A 19307-nucleotide genomic window follows, 5' to 3' on the forward strand; every position below is an offset into this window, starting at 1 on the left:
ATCTGTCTGCATCCTGCTCCTTCACACTGCCATGCCAGCCTGATAACCACAGAGGTTTCACAATCTTAATAAGCCTGATAAGTAACTTCCTGTTCTCAAGATGAAGCCTGCACCAGTGAGCGAGTCTATGAGCTCTGTACTGTCAGTCGCAGGGGAGCCTAATGGGTGAGTCTGTGAGCTTCATACTGTCAGTCACTGGGGTACCAGAACTTAGGAGTAGGCCATACGACCCCTCGAACCTGCTCCTCCATTCAGTAAGATCACGGCTGATCTTCGACCTCAACTCCACTTTCCCACCCGATCCCCATATCCCTTGATTCCTTTAGAGTCTGAAAATCGATCAATCTCAGCCTTGAATATACTCAACGACTGAGCATCCACAGCCCTCTAGAGTAGAGAATTCCAAAGATTCACAACCTTCTGAGTGAAGAAATTTCTCCTCATCTCAGTCCTAAATGGCTGATCCCTTATCCTGAGATTATGCCCCTAGTTCCAGACTCCCCAGCCAGGGGAAACAGCCTCTCAGCATCTACCCTGTCAAGCCCTCTCAGAATCTTGTATGTTTCAATGAGATCACCTCATTCTTCTAAACTCGAGCGTATAGGCTCATTCTACTCAATCTCTCCTCATAGGACCACCCTCTCATCCCAGGAATCAAACTAGTGAACCTTTGTTGCACCCTCTCGACGGCAAGTATATCCTTCCTTGGGTATGGAAACCAAAACTGTACACAGTACTCCAGGTGTGGTCTCACCAAAGCCCTGTACAATTGCAGCAAGACTTCCTTACTCTTGTACTCTGATCCCCTTGTAATAAAGACCAACATGCTATTTGCCTTCCTAATTGCTTGCTGTACCTGAATGTTAACTTCCTGTGTTTCGTGTATAATGACTCTCTCACTCCTCTGAACAACAACATTTATTAGTTTCTCACCATTTTAAAAATATTTTGTTTTTCTAATCTTTCAAAGTGAATAACCACACATTTCCCCACATTATATGCCACTTGTCTATATCCCCCTGCAGACTTTTTGTGCCCTCCTCACAGCTTACTTTCCCACCTAGCTTTGTATTGTCAGCAAACATGAATGTGTTGTACTCAGTCCCTTCATCTAAGTCATTAATATAAATTGTAAATAGCTAAGGCCCAAACACTGATCCTTGTGGCACCCCACTAGTAACAGCCTGCCAACCTGAAAATGACCCATTTATTCCTACTCTCTGTTTTCTGTCCTTTAACCAATTCTCATGCTAATATATTACCCCAACCCCATGAGTCCTTATCTTATGCAACAACCTTTCATTTGGCACCTGCTCGAATATCAGGGAAAGTCAGTGGGTCAGATTATGAGCTCCATATTGTCAGTCACTAGGGTACCAGGTGAAGTCAGTGGTTGAGACTGTGAGTGTATTGTTCGTCATTGGGGACTTCAGTGGGTGAGACTGTGAGCGTGTATTGTTCGTCATTGGGGACGTCAGTGGGTGAGACTGTGAGCTCTGTACAGGCAATCACTGGAATACCAGGAGAAGCCAGTGGTGAGACTGTGAGCGTGTATTGTTCGTCATTGGGGACGTCAGTGGGTGAGACTGTGAGCTCTGTACAGTCAATCACTGGGATACCAGGAGAAGCCAGTGGTGAGACTGTGAGCGTGTATTGTTCGTCATTGGGGACGTCAGTGGGTGAGACTGAGCTCTGTATGGTCAGTCACTGGAGTATTTGGGGACGTCAGTGGGTGAGACTGAGCTCCATACGGTCAGTCACTGGCATTGCTGGGTGAGATTGTGAGCTCCGTACAGTCAGTCGCTGGGGTACTCGGGGACATCAGTGGGTGAAACTGTGAGCTCACTACGGGATACTTGGGGACGTCAGTGAGTGAGTCTGACACTCTGCACAATGCTCCCAGCAGCCTTGCAGTTGAGGGTATGAAATTTGCCAATAGATGCGGTTCTTGTGCCCAGAGCTGTGCGGCACACACACTACTATACGGGCAGCTGCTTGCTGACAGATGACATGTGGAGCTAATTAGTACTGTTGCAGGCAAGGTATCTGAGCACTTGTTGGAGTCAGGCTCCAATCATCGCCAGGAAGACGCTGCTAATTGAATTATGGAGTGGAATTGTAATGCCCAACATTGATGCAACGGGGATCTGATTTTCAGCTGCCATCCCCTAGCCTCTGGCCTGCTTTATAAATGTAAACGGTGCCCTGGTTAATGCTGCCATTACTTTCCATTGCAGGGTTGTGAAGGAAGAAATTTCAGATGACAATGCCAAGTTACCATGCTTCAATGGGAGAGTGGTCTCATGGGTAAGTGATGTCGATGGGGACATAGACCGTGGGATGTTGGGGGTGGGAGGGGAGGGGGGCGATGCATCCCTGGGTTTGAGTTGTTACCCCAACAAGGGTCCAGGTCACATCCTGGACTCAGTATTGCCTGAACACAGGTTTTATTAAAGTCAGCAACAAAAGGAGAAGATGCTAGAAACACTCAGCAGGTCAGGCATCACCAGTGCTGAGAACAGAGTAGCTAATGTCTCGGGTATGGACCCTTAGTTTCAGAGGAACATCAATGAAAAGTTACTGACTGGTGTGGGCGAACGGAGAGATCTGGGGTTCGAATACAGAAAGTGTGAGTGCAGCTAGATAAAGCTACGGAAAGGACAGCACTTTTTGGGTTTTATAAATGGGGCAAAAGAGTAAAAAAGTAATTTAAACAAAACATTGGTTAGGCCACAGTTAGAGACTGTGTGCAGTTTTGGGCTCCCCATAATAGAAAGGACATTGAAGCCACAGAGCGCACACAGAGTAGATTCTCCAGGATGATGCCAGGAATGGGAAACTATGGGGTCATTTTAACCTAACTGCCTGGCGGGAAACTGACCAGTTTAATTCCCCGCCCGTATTTAACTCCCTGCCCGGTTTACTATGCTTGGAAAGTAATATCAGGCGGCTGATTCGATCCTGCCAGTTTCCCCACCGGGAGGATTAGGTTCAAATTCCCCCACGTGTCATGAGGAGATACCGGAACTATTTTTATTGGAGCAGAGAAGGGTAAGAAGAGATTTTAAATTGTGAAGGATTTCATAGAATGATAAGGGACAGACTATTCCCTCTGGTTGGGGGATGGATCAGTGACAAGGGATTATCAATTTAGGAAGTGAGGAGAGACAGGTTTGGAGAAATTTCATGTTGTTGAGCATAGAATACTTTGCCTCAGGGTGTAGTTGAAGTAGAGACCATCGCATCTATTGTAAAAGAAAATAAATATTTGAGTAGAGGAAGACACAGAGCTATGGGGAGAGAGCAGGGCTTCATTTTGGATTGTTACAGCACTGTAGGGAGAGAGTCGGGTAGTGGGATTCATTTGGGTTGACACATGGTATCCCAGGTATTTAGTGTAAGATATACTGTAGAGGAGGGTTTACAGTATAAGATTTTTGTTATGAGTTCCTGTATTTCTTCTTCTGTTTGAAGGAGGATGAGAGGCTGTGTGCTAGGTAATGAGAGAGGTGAACAAGAAGGGGAGAAAATTGGGGAAGGATCATTAGCAATGAGGCATCTGTTTCACTGCAAGCACTCGATGCAGATGGTGCCAATTATTAGTCTATACACACTAGAGTTGCTAAGCTCTTCAGTCCTCCTATCCTCTCCCTCCCTCCAACCAGCCCCAATCAAAATAGATTGCCCTCATAAATTAACACTGGACGGGGATTGAGCGGGATGGGGGTACTTTAATTGCATTGCTCTGACTTTATGTTAGAGAGCAATAAAACTGACAGGATCTGTAATCAGTGTATTCATTTACTGTGCGTTAACTGCGTTAGCAGATTGGATGTGAGCTTTGCTGCTCCCCCGAGGTATCAGGATTGTTGCAGTAACTATTCCCAGTGGAGTGGAGTGGAGTGGAGTGGAGTGGAGTGGAGTGGGCGCAGGCTCATGTGAAGCATAAGCGCTGGCATAGACCACCAGGGATGAATGGCCTGTGCTATAGACTCGATGTAATGTAATTACTCACACCCCATCATCATCATAGGCAGTCCCTCGAATCGAGGATGACTTGCTTCCACGTCAAAAAGTTCACAGGTGTTTCAATGAAAGACCTAAAATTCCAGGTCCCAAACTAAATCTTGAAGGGTGGAAGATGCCCCTGCGTGAATTTTTTTAATGTGAGGTGCCGTTGTACACCAGCCACCACACGGGCTTGACAGAGCTAGGTCTTGGCCCAGTAGCAAGGATTACCCAAGACGACTGGAGACCAGCTCTGCTGTACGGGCCTAGAGCGCACACATATCGCAGTGTGGGCTGGCCCGTGCTGCCCCTGGGCCCTCCTCTCTCCTGGGCCCCGATCTCGTCCCTCTACAGTCTCTCGCCACTCCTTCGCCCTGACCTCGCCGCTCCTGCTGTATCTGCCCACACTCCAATCACCGACCTGGATCTTGATGACGTCCCTCTTCACTGCTGTTGCTCTCCTGCTCCAGCATGTGCTGCTCCCTGGAGTGGTACGCCGCCACGCTGCTCCTTCCGCTCCCCGGCCTGCTCCGTTGGTGCTCGCAGGCCAGGGGCCGCTCAGCCTGCTGGGCCAGGCCGCCACACTGCTCCTTCCGCTTCCTGGCCTGCTCCGATGGTGCTCAGACTAAGTGTGGTAGAGGGCACTGAAGATCTTTGAATGGTGAGCTTTGTGGAAAATCAAACAAGGAAGTCTGTATCCATTTACTATCGCAACACGAACAACAACAACTACTTGTATTTATATAGCGCCTTTAATGTCGTGAAACATCCCAAGACGCTTCACAGGCATATTATGGGATAAAATAATTTGACACCGAGCCACATAAGTAGAAATTCGTGCAGGTGACCAAAAGCTTGGTCAGAGATCGGATTTAAGGAGCGTCTTGAAGGAGGATAGCGAGGCAGAGAGGTTTTGGCAGGGAGTTCCAGAGCTTGGGGCCTAGGCAACAGAAGGCATGGCAACCAATGGTTGAGCGATTATAATCAGGGATGCTCAAGAGGGCAGAATTTTGAAATCGAGGCATTGCTTAACCGGAAGCTAATGTAGGTCAGCGAGCACAGGGGTGATGGGTGAGTGGGACATGGTGCGAGTTAGGACACGGGCAGCCGCGTTTTGGATCATCTCCAGTTGATGTAGGGTAGAATGTGGAAGGCCAGCCAGGAATGCGTTGGAATAGTCAAGTCTAGAGGTAACAAGGGCATGGATGAGAGCTTCAGCAGCGGATGAGCTGAGGCAAAGGCAGAGATGTGCGATGTTATGGAGGTAGGCAAAGGCGGAGATGTGCGATGTTATGGCGGTGGAAATAGGCGGTCTTAGTTATTTTGCGGATATGTGATTGAAAGCTCATTTCAGGGTCAAATATGACACCAAGGTTGTGAACAATCTGGTTCAGCCTCAAAGAAGTTGGGGAGAGGGATGGAGTCAGTGGCTAGGGAACGGACTTTGTAGCGGGGACCGAAAACAATGGCGTCAGTCTTACCAATATTCAATTGGAGAAAATTTCTGCTCGTCCAAAACTGGATGTCGTCGAGCAGTCTGACAATTTAAAGATCATGGTGGGGTCAAGAGATGTTGTATTGAGGTAGAGCTGGCTGTCATCAACATACATATGGAAACTGACAGTGTTTACGGATGATGTTGCCAAAGGACAACATGTGGATGAGAAATAGGAGGGGATTAGGGATAGATCCTTGGGGGACACCAGAGGTAACGAAGCGCGGGTGGGAAGAGCTGCCATTGCAGGTAATTCTCTGGCTATGGTTTGATAGGTAAGAATGGAACCAGGCGAGTGCAGTCCCACCCATCTGGACTACAGTGGAGAGGCGTTGGAGAAGGAAAGATTGGTCAACCATGTCAAAGGCTGCAGAAAAGTCAAGAAGGACGAGGAGAGATATTTTGGTTTTGTCACAGTCACAAAGGATGTCATTTTGGTCCTGTGCAGGTGCAGAATCTGGATTGAAGGGATTCAAACATGGAATTGCAGGAAAGATGGGCATGGATTTGGGAGGTGACAACACGTTCAAGGACTTTGGAGAGGAAAGGAGGTTGGAGATGGGAGTAGTTTGCAAGGAAGGAAGGGTCGAGGGTTGTTTTTTTGAGGAGAGGGGTGATGACAGCAGATTTGAGGGAGGGGGGACAGTATCCGAGGGGAGAGAGCCGTTAACAATGTCAGCTAACATGGGAACCAGAAAAGGAAGTTGGGCGGTTAGCAGGAAGTGGGTCTCATGGACAGGATGAGCTCGGATAGGTCATGAAAGGTTATTGGAGAGAAGCTGGAGAAAGATGCAAGAAAGAAGCAGAGAATGAGAGGTAATGAGAGATGAGCTGTTTGAATATAAGGACATAAGAAATATGAGCAGGAGTAGGCCACCTGGCCCCTCGACCTGCTCTGCCATTTAATAAGATCATGGCTGATCTAATCATGGACTCAGCTCCACTTCAGTGCCCGCTCCCCATAACCCTTTATTCCCTTATTGTTCAAAAATCTATCTTTCTCCCCCTTCTCTGCTTTTATACTCTCTTCCCCCTTGCAATAAAAACCAACATTCCATTTGCTTTCCTGATTACTTGCTGTACCTGCATACTAACGTTTTGTGTTTCATGGACAAGGACCTCCAGGTCCCTCTGTACTGCAGCACGTTGCAATTTTTTGCCATTTAAATTATAATTTGGTTTTTGATTTTTTCTGCCAAAGTGGATAACCTCACATTTTCCCACATTATACTCTGCCAAATTTTTGCCCACTCACTTAGCATGTCTATACCCCTTTGCAGATTTTTTGTGTCCTCCTCACAATTTGCTTTCCCACCCAGCTTTGTATCATCAGCAAACTTGTTTACATTACACTTTGTCCCTTCATCCAAGTCATTAATATAGATTGTAAATAGTTGAGGACCCAGCACCGATCCCTGCGGCACCCCACTAGTTACTGTTTGTCAATTGACTGTTTTCTGTTAGTTAGCCAATCCTCAATCCATGCTCATCCATCACCCCCAACCCCGTGAACTTTTATCTAGTGCAGTAACCTTTTATGTGGCACCTTATCGAATTCCTTCTGGAAATCCAAATACAGCACATCCACTCATTCCCCCTTATCCACCCTGCTCGGTACATCCTCAAAGAATTCCAGCAAATTTGTCAAACATGCTTTGCTAAAGACTTTTGAGTGAATGCCGGTTTCAGATTAAATCTGGTCTGAGAGAAATCCAGAGCAAAGGCTCTGGTTTACCTCAGAGCGCATGGCAACCGGGCAAAGCTAAGGGACCGGACATTGATCCCTTGCATAGTGGCTGATCGGTTTAGTTACTGCTTCACAATGGGTACTGGATAACAAATAATTACTGCTTCATTAGTTGAACTAATTTACCAGTAATACAGTAGCTAATCTTCCCAGTTCTGCTAGTGAAATGGTAACTAGTCGCGCTGTGCTGGAGAAATAGCCTTCTCACCATCTCCAAGTACGTAGCAAAAATGTACCTCCAATTACCTGAAGGCCCATGAATATGCATATCTGGCAGGGAATCACCACTCTCCCATCACTTGTGAGCCCTTTCTGATGCTGCTACTGATCTCCCTCGCTCCCACTCCCCCTCTCCTCTCACCACCCCCCCCCCCTTGCTCCTCCTCCCCCTCCCCTCCCACAAAGAGACGAGTGACCATTAAAGAGCAGTGGTCTGGAATAACTGAAGTGCCTAAACAATCGTTAGCCCATTCTGGGATTCAATCTCCAGCCCTCTGCCAATTGAAAATGGATCTTTCACTCGGTGCCTGGGTCAGTTGTTGGTCTCTGCTGAATTACCTGATTAGAGTGGGGCAGCTCCCCTGAGTTCGAGAGGGTGAAAATTAAATTCCTGCTCCAGATCACTGACTTCTTGCTGGACCTCACATGGTTTCCGGTTGGGTAGGCAGTGCATATAATGATGTGCAAGGTATTGCACATTGCGTGGGACAGGCTGGATGGGCCAGAGGGTCCTTTCCTGGCTGTCATTGTTTGTATGTAAATTGGACTGTTGTGTGAGGGCAGGACAGGTTTGGGCTCAGCAGTGATCATCCCCACAGGTGAATGACCTGTTGAATCCCTGGACGGACACATGATAAATGGCCACTTGGGCAAGAACCTAGACAGTGCCAACCTCGATAAGGAATAGGATAGCAGGGAGAGGGAATATCCAGCATCACTCTGTGTCCCTCTGGGGTCCGAGAATATTTCAGATCATTCACAATGAATCTCCACCACCCGTTCCCCCCCCCCCACCCCCCCGCCCCACTGTACTCCTTGCTCTCCTGCGCTGTCTAAACATAACTGGGATCTTATCTGAAGTGTGCTATTGTTTGGCCACTTCAGCTGGAACCTGCGAGGTACTAATCAGGACCTCTATCTGAGCCCCTGCTGCTCTTACAATTGCATGTTTCAAACCAGTGATCAGATTGATAGAAAGTCAGACGGGTGAATTAATATCAGATGTGCAATATAACATTACAGCAATATAATATATGTGTGATATAAAAACACTTGGAGGATATAAAATCATACTTTCAATAGAGAATCAGACCGGTGATATAAAATCCTAGCGACAATATAAAACAAGATGGAGAAATCTGGTGCCAATAGAACCACAATGATTCACTGATTTAAACATTAAATTTGCTGAAAGTAAAACTCCTTACTGCAATGGTTGTGGCTGGATTATTGTGGTCCCCTCATTTCTTCAGTAAGGCACCCAGCTCCAGCTCTTATTTCAAGCTCAGGGGCCTTAACTAAAGAGCAGAGCTCAGTCAATATTCACAAACCTCCTTCATTGCACAATGAGTTTTTATCTTAAAAACCTGTCACAAGCTCTGAGCTCTCAAGTTGAGTTTCACAAGGAGTTTTCAAAGTTTTTCAGAACTCCTCCGAGTCTGAATAGTTTGCATTGGGTTTCTGAATCCAAATCATCGATGTAAATTGGGAACAGTAGAGGTCCCAATACTGAGCTGTGGGACATGTCACTCAGTACTTCCCCCACCCTGTCACTACCCCTCCAATCAGTGCCTGTTGCTTCCAAACCCTTCACCCAACTTCTTAGTCTTAGTTTTTCCCTGAATCCCCACAGCTTTGAGCTTAATTAGTAACCTTGCGTGTGGAGCTTTATCAATTGCCTTTTAGAAATCTAAATACACAATGTCACCGCCACCAACTCCATTCCTCTCCCTGGCAACTATCTGAGGCTGAACCAGACTGTTGGCAGCCTTGGTGTCGTATTTGACCCTGAGATGAGCTTCCGACCACATATCCGCACCATCACTAAGGCAGCCTATTTCCACCTCCGTAACATCACCCAACTCCGCCCCTGCATCAGCTCATCTGCAGCTGAAACCCTCATCAGTGCCTTTGTTACCTCTAGACCTGACTATTCCAATGCATTCATGGCCAGTTTCCCATCTTCCACCCTCCATAAACTTGAGGTCATCCAAAACTCGCACCAAGTCCCGTTTACACATCAGCCCTATGCGCGCAGACCTGGATTGACTCCTTGTTTAGCAACGCCTCGATTTTAAAATTCTCATCCTTGTTTTCAAATCCCTCCATGGCCTTGCCCCTCCCTATCTCTGTAACCTCTTCTCCAGCCCGACAAGCCTCCAAGATATCTGCTTTCCTCCAACTCTGACTTCTTGCGCATCCCTGATTTAATCGCTCCACCCTTTGTGGCCGTACCATCAACTATCAAGTAAGCTGTGGAATTTCCTCCCTAAAACTCTCCACCTCTCTATCTCTCTTTCCTCCTTTAAGACGCTCCTTAAAACCTATCTCTTTGATCAAACATTGGTCATTTGCCCTAATATCTCCTTATGTGGTTCAGGGTCAAATTTTGTTTGATTATAGCCCCTGTGAAGCGCCTTGGGGAGTTTTACTTCATTAAAGGCGCTATATAAATACAAGTTGCTGTTGTTGTTGTGATTGTCATTGGGCGTGAGGCGCACACACATGGCCACCAAGGGTGGAGCGATTAAAATCAAGAATGTGCAAGAGGTCAGAGTTGGAGGAACGCAGATATCTCAGAGGCTTGTCGGGCTGGAGAAGAGGTTACAGAGATAGGGAGGGGCGAGGCCATGCAGGGATTTGAAAACAAGGATGAGAATTTGTTTGAACCTGTTGTATGTGTGACCTTGCAGAGTTGTAATCGCACTGCTGTAAAACTAGTAGGTGCTGCAATTTAGATATTGAAGTAATAAAATCTGTTGAAGGATTATTGAACGACAGACAGCGCAAGAGGAGCCCTTTGTATCGATGGCCAAATATCCTTAAAATTCAGTCGAGCAATGCTTCTTGCTGAGTAGAAATGCAAAAAACCATGAATACTGGAAGTCTGAAATACTAGCAGAAAATGCTCCTAGCACACAGCTCAGCGAGCAGCCGAGTCAGGTTAACGTTTGGAATCGGCCCCTTTCGTGGGAACAGAAAGTCCTAATGTTCTTCCTTGAATTGACATGCAGTGATTCTGAAACACAGCCAGTGAGCGTGAAGTGTCTGACTGAATGTGCTGCTGTTCTAGGTTAGTGGGCCTCCTCTCTCTCTCTCTTTGCCCGAGCCTGTTACTGATTAACAGTGAGGTGACGCTTGCCTTAATCAGGAACCGGAGATTATAAAACTATACATTATGAGGCAGGCACGCTTGTGAACATTTAATGCAGGGCAGTATTATTGCTCAGTAACTCTCGACAAATTCATTTTCATTGTGCGTCCTATGTTGTATGTACAGCCATTGTGTCTGGAGCACAGATTCTCATCGGTAATCCACATCAGTGGAAAACCAAATACAAACTGTCCCGAAATTCCATAGATGTATTATGCAGACAGGCTGTGAGGAGAACAGCAGCTTTGTGATATAGTTGGACAGGAGCGGGGTACGAGATATAATATCCTGAAACCAATGGAGCTCTTGCGCGAAACTGAATGCAATTGAAAGCAGGTCAGGAGCAGGCAATTTACCAAAAGAATTAAAAAGACTTCTGCTGCTTCCAGAGTTAGAAGTGGTGAGTGGTTGTTGGGGGTTAACCTGCTGTGTCTAGCATGTGTTGTGTGGATGCCAATGCCAGTAGAGGTGGCCTGCTGGAGAAGCTGCAGTAACTTGGCACTGTCACTCCATCTCTGCTGTAACACCCCCTGTATCCGCCCCTGCCTCGACCCATCTGCTGCTGAAACCCTCATCCATGCCTTTGTTACCTCTAGACTTGACTATTCCAATGCATTCCTGGCCGGCCTCCCATCTTCCACCCTTGTAAGCTTGAACTTATCCAAACTATGCTGCCCGTATCCTAACTCGCAGCAAATCTGGTACACCCGTTAACCCTATGCTCACAGTGACTTAAATTGACTTCCGGTCCAGCAACGTCTTAGTTTTAAAATTCTCATCTTTGTTTTCAAATCCCTCTATGGCTTTGCCCCTCCCTATCTCTGTAATTTTCTCCAGCCCTAGAACGTTCTGCGCTCCTTCAAGTCTGGCCTCTTGTACATCCCTGATTTCAATCGCTTCACCATTGATGACCTTCAGCTGCCTAGGCCCTAAGCACTGGAATTTCCACACTAAACCTCTGTGTCTCCACCTCACAACTTTTATGACACTCCTTAAAATCTACTTATTTGACCAAGCTTTTGGTCACCTGTCCTAATATCTCCTTATAGAAACATAGAAATCTACAGCGCAGAAGGAGGCCATTTCGGCCTATCATGTCGCCCTCGTTCAGCAGCCCTGAAGATTACATATAAGCCTATGAACAATGGCGGAAAGGTAAAGAACACCCAGCCCAACCAGTCCGTCCCACAAAACTGCGATACCCCTTACACTGAAACATTCTCCACCCCAATCGGAGCCATGTGATCTCCTGGGAGAGGCAAAAACCCAGGCCAATTGGGGAAAATAATTTGGGAAAATTCCTCTATAACCCATCGAAACTAGTCCAGGAGATCACCCTGGCCGTATTCGATTCCCTGCAGTACTTACCATTGTATCTGCGCCAGCCAACAGGAGGTTATCCAATCTAATCCCACTTACCAGCTCTAGGTCCGTAACCCTGCAGGTTGCGGCACTTCAAGTACCCATCCAAGCAACTTTTAAATGTGGTGAGGGTTTCTGCATCCACCACTCTTCCAGGCATGGAGTTCCAGATCCCCACAACCCTCTGCGTAAAAAAGCCACCCTTTATCTTCTGCACACAAAAGGTTACTGCAGAAGATAAAGATACGCGGAGTCAGAGGAAATGTATTAGCATGGATGGAGAATTGGCTGGCTAACAGAAAGCAGAGAGTCGGGATAAATGGGTCCTTTTTGGGTTGGAAATCGGTGGTTAGTGATGTGCCACAGGGATCGGTGCTGGGACCACAACTGTTTACAATATACATAGATGACCTGGAAGAGGGGACAGAGTGTAGTGTAATAAAATTTGCAGATGACACAAAGATTAGTGGGAAAGCGGGTTGTGTAGAGGACACAGAGAGGCTGCAAAGAGATTTAGATAGGTTAAGCGAATGGGCTAAGGTTTGGCAGATGGAATACAATGTCGGAAAATGTGAGGTCATCCACCTTGGGGGAAAAAAACCAGAAAAAGGGATTATTATTTGAATGGGGAGAAATTACAACATGCTGCGGTGCAGAGGGACCTGGGGGTCCTTGTGCATGAAACTCTTTCAGGAGTCAACAAAAAACATTAAACCGTGCCCCCCGATCTGGGGGAAACACCAACATTTACAAGGCCCTTTTTTTTATTTTTTTGGGGGGCTTTTTTGGGCACAGAATCAAATTTTTTCCAAGTGCCCCCTATAAAAGGGGAGGGGGACACTAAAAGCACCGGCAATTAAAACAAATTAACTTAAAAACATAAAATCAAATTAAAATTTGGTTGCCGGGAATCCCAAAAAGTTAGTTTGCAGGTGCAGCAGGTAATCAAGAAGGTGAATGGAATGTTGGCCTTCATTGCGAGAGGGATGGAGTACAAAAGCAGGGAGGTCCTGCTGCAACTGTACAGGATATTGGTGACCACACCTGGAGTACTGCGTGCAGTTTTGGTCACCTTACTTAAGGAAGGATATACTAGCTTTGGAGGGGGCACAGAGACGATTCACGAGGTTGATTCCGGAGATGAGGGGGTTACCTTATGATGATAGATTGAGTAGACTGGGTCTTTACTCGTTGGAGTTCAGAAGGATGAGGGGTGATCTTATAGAAACATTTAAAATAATGAAAGGAATAGAGGCAGAGAGGTTGTTTCCATTGATCGGGGAGACTAGAACTAGGGGGCACAGCCTCAAAATACGGGGGAGCCAATTTAAAACCGAGTTGAGAAGGAATTTCTTCTCCCAGAGGGTTGTGAATCTGTGGAATTTTCTACCCAGGGAAGCAGTTGAGGCTAGCTCATTGAATGTATTCAAATCACAGATAGAAAGATTTTTAACCAATAAGGGAATTAAGGGTTATGGGGAGCGGGCGGGTAAGTGGAGCTGAGTCCACGGCCAGATCAGCCATGATCTTGTTGAATGGCGGAGCAGGCTTGAGGGGCTAGATGCCCTACTCCTGTTCCTAATTCTTATGTTCTTATATTCTAAATCCTCTCTGAACCTTCCACCAACCACCTTAAAACTATGCCCCCTCGTAATTGACCCCTCCACCAAGAGAAATAGGCCCCTGCTATATCCAGGCCTCTCCAAATTTTGTACACCTCAATGAGGTCTCGTCTCAGCCTCCTGTTCTATGAGAACAAACCCAGCCTATCCAATCTGTCGTCCTAGCTAACATTCTCCATTCCAGGCAGCATCGTAGTAAATCTCCTTTGCACCCTCTCGAGTGCAATCACGTCCTTCCTATAATACAGCGACCAGAACTGCACGTAGTACTCCAGCTGTGGCCTAACCAGTGTAATAAACAATTTAAGCATAACCTCTCTGCTCTTGTATTCTATGCCTCGGCCAATAAAGGCAAGCATTTCGTATGCCTTCTTAACCACCTTATCCATCTAGCCTGCTACTTTCAGGGATTTGTGGACAAGAACTCCAAGGTCCCTTTGTTCATCTATACTTTTAAGTGGCCTACCGATTAATGTGTATACCCTTTCCTTATTAGCCCTCCCAAATGCATTACTTCACACTTCTCCGAATTAAATTCCATTTGCAAACTGCTCTGCCCAACTGACCAGTAGATTGATATCCTCCTGCAGCCTGTAACTTTCCTCTTCATTATCAACCACACAGCCAATTTTAGTGTCATCTGCAAACTTCTTAATCATACTCCCTATATTCAAATCTCGGTCATTGATGTATACCACAAAAAGCAAGGGACCCAGTACTGAGCCCTGTGGAACCCCACTGGAAACATCCTTCCAGTCACAAAAACATCCATCAATCATTACCCTTTGCTTCCTACCTCCAAGCCAATTTTGGATCCAACTTGCCACTTTGCCCTGGATCCCATGAGCTTTAACCTTCGTGACCAGTCTACCATGTGAGACCTTATCAAAAGCTTTGCTAAAGTCCATATATACTACATCGTATGCACTACCCTCATCGACCCTCCTGGTTACCTCCTCAAAAAAAATTCAATCAGGTTAATCAAACACAATCGTCCCTTAACAAATCTGTGCTGACTGTCCCTAATTAATCCTTGCCATTCCAAATGTAGATTTATCCTGTCTTTCAGGATTTTTTCCCAGCACTGAGGTTAGGCTGACGGGCCTGTAATTACTCGGCCTATCCCTTTCTCCCTTCTTAAACAAGGGTACCACATTAGCAGTCCTCCAGTCCTCCGGCACCATGCCCAAATCCAAAGAGGACTGGAAAATGATGGTCAAGGCCTCTGCTATTTCCTCTTTTACTTCGCTCAACAGCCTGGAATGCATTTCATCCGGGCCCAGGAACATCTACTTTCAAAGCTGCTAAACCCCGTAATACCTCCTCTCTCACTATGTTTATTTCATCCAGAATTTCACACTCCTCCTCGATAGCAGTATCTGTATTGCCCCTTCCCTTTGTGAAAACAGACGCAAAGTTATTCATTAAGAACCATACCAACATCTTCCGCCTCTACACAAAGATTACCCTAATAGGCCCTACCCTTACTTTAGTTATGCTCTTGCTCTTAATATATTTATAGAACATCTTTGGGTTTTCCTTAATTTTACGAGCCAAAAATTTTTCATGCTCTCTCTTAGCATTCTTAATATCCTTTTTAATTTTACCTCTTAACTTTCTATATTCCTCCTTATGTAGCTCGATGTCAAATTTTGTTTGATAATCGCTCCTGTGAAGTGCCTTGGAATGTTTTACTACATTGAAGGTGTGATAGAAATGCAAATTGTTGTAATTAATACGTTATTATGTATAAAGCTAATTATATTACATTATTATATATTGCACTATTACATATTATTCTATTATGCAACAATAACAATTTGCATTTATATATAGTGCTTTTAAAATAGCAAAATATCCCAATGCAACAGGATCGTTATCGAACATAATTTGACACTGAGCCACATAAGGAGATATTAGGACAGATGACGCTTGGTAAATTCCTAAGAACACATAAGAACATAAGAACATAAGAATTAGGAACAGGAGTAAGCCATCTAGCCCCTTGAGCCTGCTCCGCCTTACAACAAGATCATGGCTGATCTGGCCGTGGACTCAGCTCCACTCACCCGCCCGCTCCCCATAACCCTTAATTCCCTTATTGGTTAAAAATCTATCTATCTGTGACTTGAATACATTCAATGAGCTAGCCTCAACTGCTTCCTTGGGCAGAGAATTCCACAGATTCACAACCCTCTGGGAGAAGAAATTCCTTCTCAACTCGGTTTTAAATTGGCTCCCCCGTATTTTGAGGCTGTGCCCCCTAGTTCAAGTCTCCCCGACCAGTGGAAACAACCTCTCTGTCTATCCCTTTCATTATTTTAAATGTTTCTATAAGATCACCCCTCATCCTTCTGAACTCCAACGAGTAAAGACCCAGTCTACTCAATCTATCATCATAAGGTAACCCCCTCATCTCTGGAATCAGCCTAGTGAATTGTCTCTGTACCCCCTCCAAAGCCATTATATCCTTCCTTAAGTAAGGTGACCAAAACTGCACGCAGTACTCCAGGTGCGGCCTCACCAATACCCTATACAGTTGCAGAAGGACCTCCCTGCTTTTGTACTCCATCCCTCTCGCAATGAAGGCCGACACTCCATTCACCTTCCTGATTACCTGCTGCACCTGTAAACTAACTTTTTTGGGGATTCATGCACAAGGAGAGGAGGCGGGGGTCCCCGATGGAGGGCACTCTACGCAGGGGTCCTCCCACTATTCATCGGGGACTTGGCCTGGAGGGTGGTGCACGGAGCAGTGCCGTGCAACAAATTTTTAAGCCGGTTCACGGACTCCCAGGCCACCTGCAATTTCTGCGGTCTGGAGGAGTCCGTGTTCCATGTTTTTATTGAGTGCACGAGGTTGCAGCCCCTGTTCCATTATTTGAAGGGGCTGCTCCTGAAATTCTGGCTGCACTTCAGTCCACTCTCCTGATCTTTGGGCACCCTGTGCGGAGGGGAGCGGGTAGGTCCGAAGGCCTCCTCGTAGGACTGCTCCTGGGCACGGCCAAGGGTGCCATCAGCCGGTCCAGGCAGCGGGCGGTCGAGGGGGTCGTTCAACCTGACTGCCTGCCTCTCTTCCGCTCTTACATCCGGTCCAGGGTGTCCTTGGAGATGGAGCACGCGGTGTCCACCGGTACGCTCGCGGCCTTCCGCGAGAGGTGGGCACCGGAGGGACTGGAGTGCATCATCACGCCCGGCAACCAAATTTTAATTTGATTTTACGTTCTTAAGTTTAATTTGTTTTAATTGCCAGTGCTTTTAGTGTCCCCCTTCCCTTTTATAGGGGGCACTGGGGAAAATTGTGATTTTAGTGCCCAAAAAAAAAAAAAAAAAGCAAAACACAAAAAAAAACAAAAAAAAGGAGGGAAAAAAAAAAAAAAAGGGCCTTGTAAATGTCTGGAGTGTCACCCAGGTCGGGTGGCACCGTTTAATGTTTTATGTTTTGCAGGTGAACTCCAAAAAGAGTTTCATGCACAAGGACCCCCAGGTCCCTCTGCAATGCAGCATGTTGTAATTTCTCCCCATTCAAATAATAATCCCTTTTTCTGTTTTTTTTTCCTAAGGTGGATGACCTCACACTTTCCGACATTGTATTCCATGTGCCAAACCTTAGCCCATTCGCTTAACCTATCTAAATCTCTTTGCAGCCTCTGTGTCCTCCACACAAACCGCTTTCCCAATAATCTTTGTGTCATCTGCAAATTTTGTTACACTACACTCTGTCCCCTCTTCCAGGTCATCTATGTATATTGTAAACAGTTGTGGTCCCAGCACCGATCCCTGTGGCACACCACTAACCACCGATTTCCAACCCGAAAAGGACCCATTTATCCCGACTCTCTGCTTTCTGTTAGCCAGCCAATTCTCTATCCATGCTAATATATTTCCACTGACCCCGCGTACCTTTATCTTCTGCAGTAACCTTTTGTGTGGCACCTTATCGAATGCCTTTTGAAAATCTAAATACACCACATCCATCGGTACACCTCTATCCACCATGCTCGTTATATCCTCAAAGAATTGCAGTAAATTAGTTGAACATGATTTCCCCTTCATGAATCCATGCTGCGTCTGCTTGATTGCACTATTCCTATCTAGATGTCCCGCTATTTCTTCCTTAATGATAGCTTCAAGCATTTTCCCCACTACAGATGTGAAACTAACCGGCCTATAGTTACCTGCCTTTTGTCTGCCCCCTTTTTTAAACAGAGGCGTTACATTAGCTGCTTTCCAATCCGCTGGTATCTCCCCAGAGTCCAGAGAATTTTGGTAGATTATAACGAATGCATCTGCTATAACTTCCGCCATCTCTTTTAATACCCTGGGATGCATTTCATCAGGACCAGGGGACTTGTCTACCTTGCGTCCCATTAGCCTGTCCAGCACTACCCCCCCCTAGTGATAGTGATTGTCTCCAGGTCCTCCCTTCCCACATTCCTGTGACCAGCAATTTCTGGCATAGATTGTGTGTCTTCCACTGTGAAGACCGAAGCAAAATAATTGTTTAAGGTCTCAGCCATTTCCACATTTCCCATTATTAAATCCCCCTTCTCATCTTCTAAGGGACCAACATTTACTTTAGTCACTCTTTTCCGTTTTATATATCTAAAAGCTTTTACTATCCGTTTTTATGTTTTGCGCAAGTTTACCTTCGTAATCTATCTTTCCTTTCTTTATTGCTTTCTTAGTCATTCTTTGCTGTCATTTAAAATTTTCCCAATCTTCTATTTTTCCACCAACCTTGGCCACCTTATATTCATTGGTTTTTAATTTGATACTCTACTTAATTTCCTTGGTTATCCACGGCTGGTTATCCCTTCTCTTACCGCCCTTCTTTTTCATTGGAATATATTTTTGTTGAGCACTATGAAAGAGCTCCTTAAAAGTACTCCACTGTTCCTCAGTTGTGCCACCGTTTAGTCTGTGTTTCCAGTCTACTTTAGCCAACTCTGCCCTCATCCCACTGTAGTCCCCTTTGTTTAAGCGTAGTACGCTCGTTTGAGACAGTACTTCCTCACCCTCGATCTGTATTACAAATTCAACCATACTGTGATCACTCATTCCTAGAGGATCTTTTACTTGGAGATTGTTTATTATTCCTGTCTCATTACAGAGGACCAGATTTAAGATAGCTTGCTTCCTTGTAGGTTCTATAACATACTGTTCTAAGAAACAATCCCGTATGCATTCTATGAATTCCTCCTCCAGGCTACCCCGTGCGATTTGATTTGACCAATTGATATGTAGGTTAAAATCCCCCATGATTACTGCCGTTCCTTTTTCACATGCCTCCATTATTCCCTTGATTATTGCCCGCCCCACCGTGAAGTTATTATTTGGGAGCCTATAAACTACGTCCACCAGTGACCTTTTTCCCCTTACTATCTCTAATCTCCACCCACAATGATTCAACATTTTGTTCATTAGAGCCAATATCGTCTCTCACAACTGCTCTGATATCATCCTTTATTAACAGAGCTACCCCACCTCCTTTCCCTTCTTGTCTATCTTTCCGAATCGTCAGATACCCCTGTATGTTTAATTCCCAGTCTTGGCCACCCTGCAACCACGTTTCTGTAATGGCCACCAAATCATACCCATTTGTAATGATTTGTGCCGTCAACTCATTTACTTTATTTCGAACACAAGAAATAGGAGCAGGAGTAGGCCATTTGGCCCTTCGAGCCTGCTCCACCATTT

General features: G+C 45.8%; 1 protein-coding gene across 1 annotated transcript in view; it reads left to right on the forward strand.

Annotated features, from left to right (window-relative positions):
* Window positions 1-19307, forward strand: part of LOC139228898 (segment polarity protein dishevelled homolog DVL-1-like) — a 160749-nt gene that overhangs the window by 24628 nt on the left and 116814 nt on the right. Inside the window, exon 2 of the mRNA XM_070860395.1 lies at window positions 2238-2307. Within this exon, the coding sequence (XP_070716496.1) occupies window positions 2238-2307 (70 nt within the window). The remainder of the gene's footprint in view (window positions 1-2237; window positions 2308-19307) is intronic.

This window comes from Pristiophorus japonicus, chromosome 18, assembly GCF_044704955.1.
Source record: "Pristiophorus japonicus isolate sPriJap1 chromosome 18, sPriJap1.hap1, whole genome shotgun sequence".
In the NCBI taxonomy this organism is placed as follows: Eukaryota; Metazoa; Chordata; class Chondrichthyes; family Pristiophoridae; genus Pristiophorus; species Pristiophorus japonicus.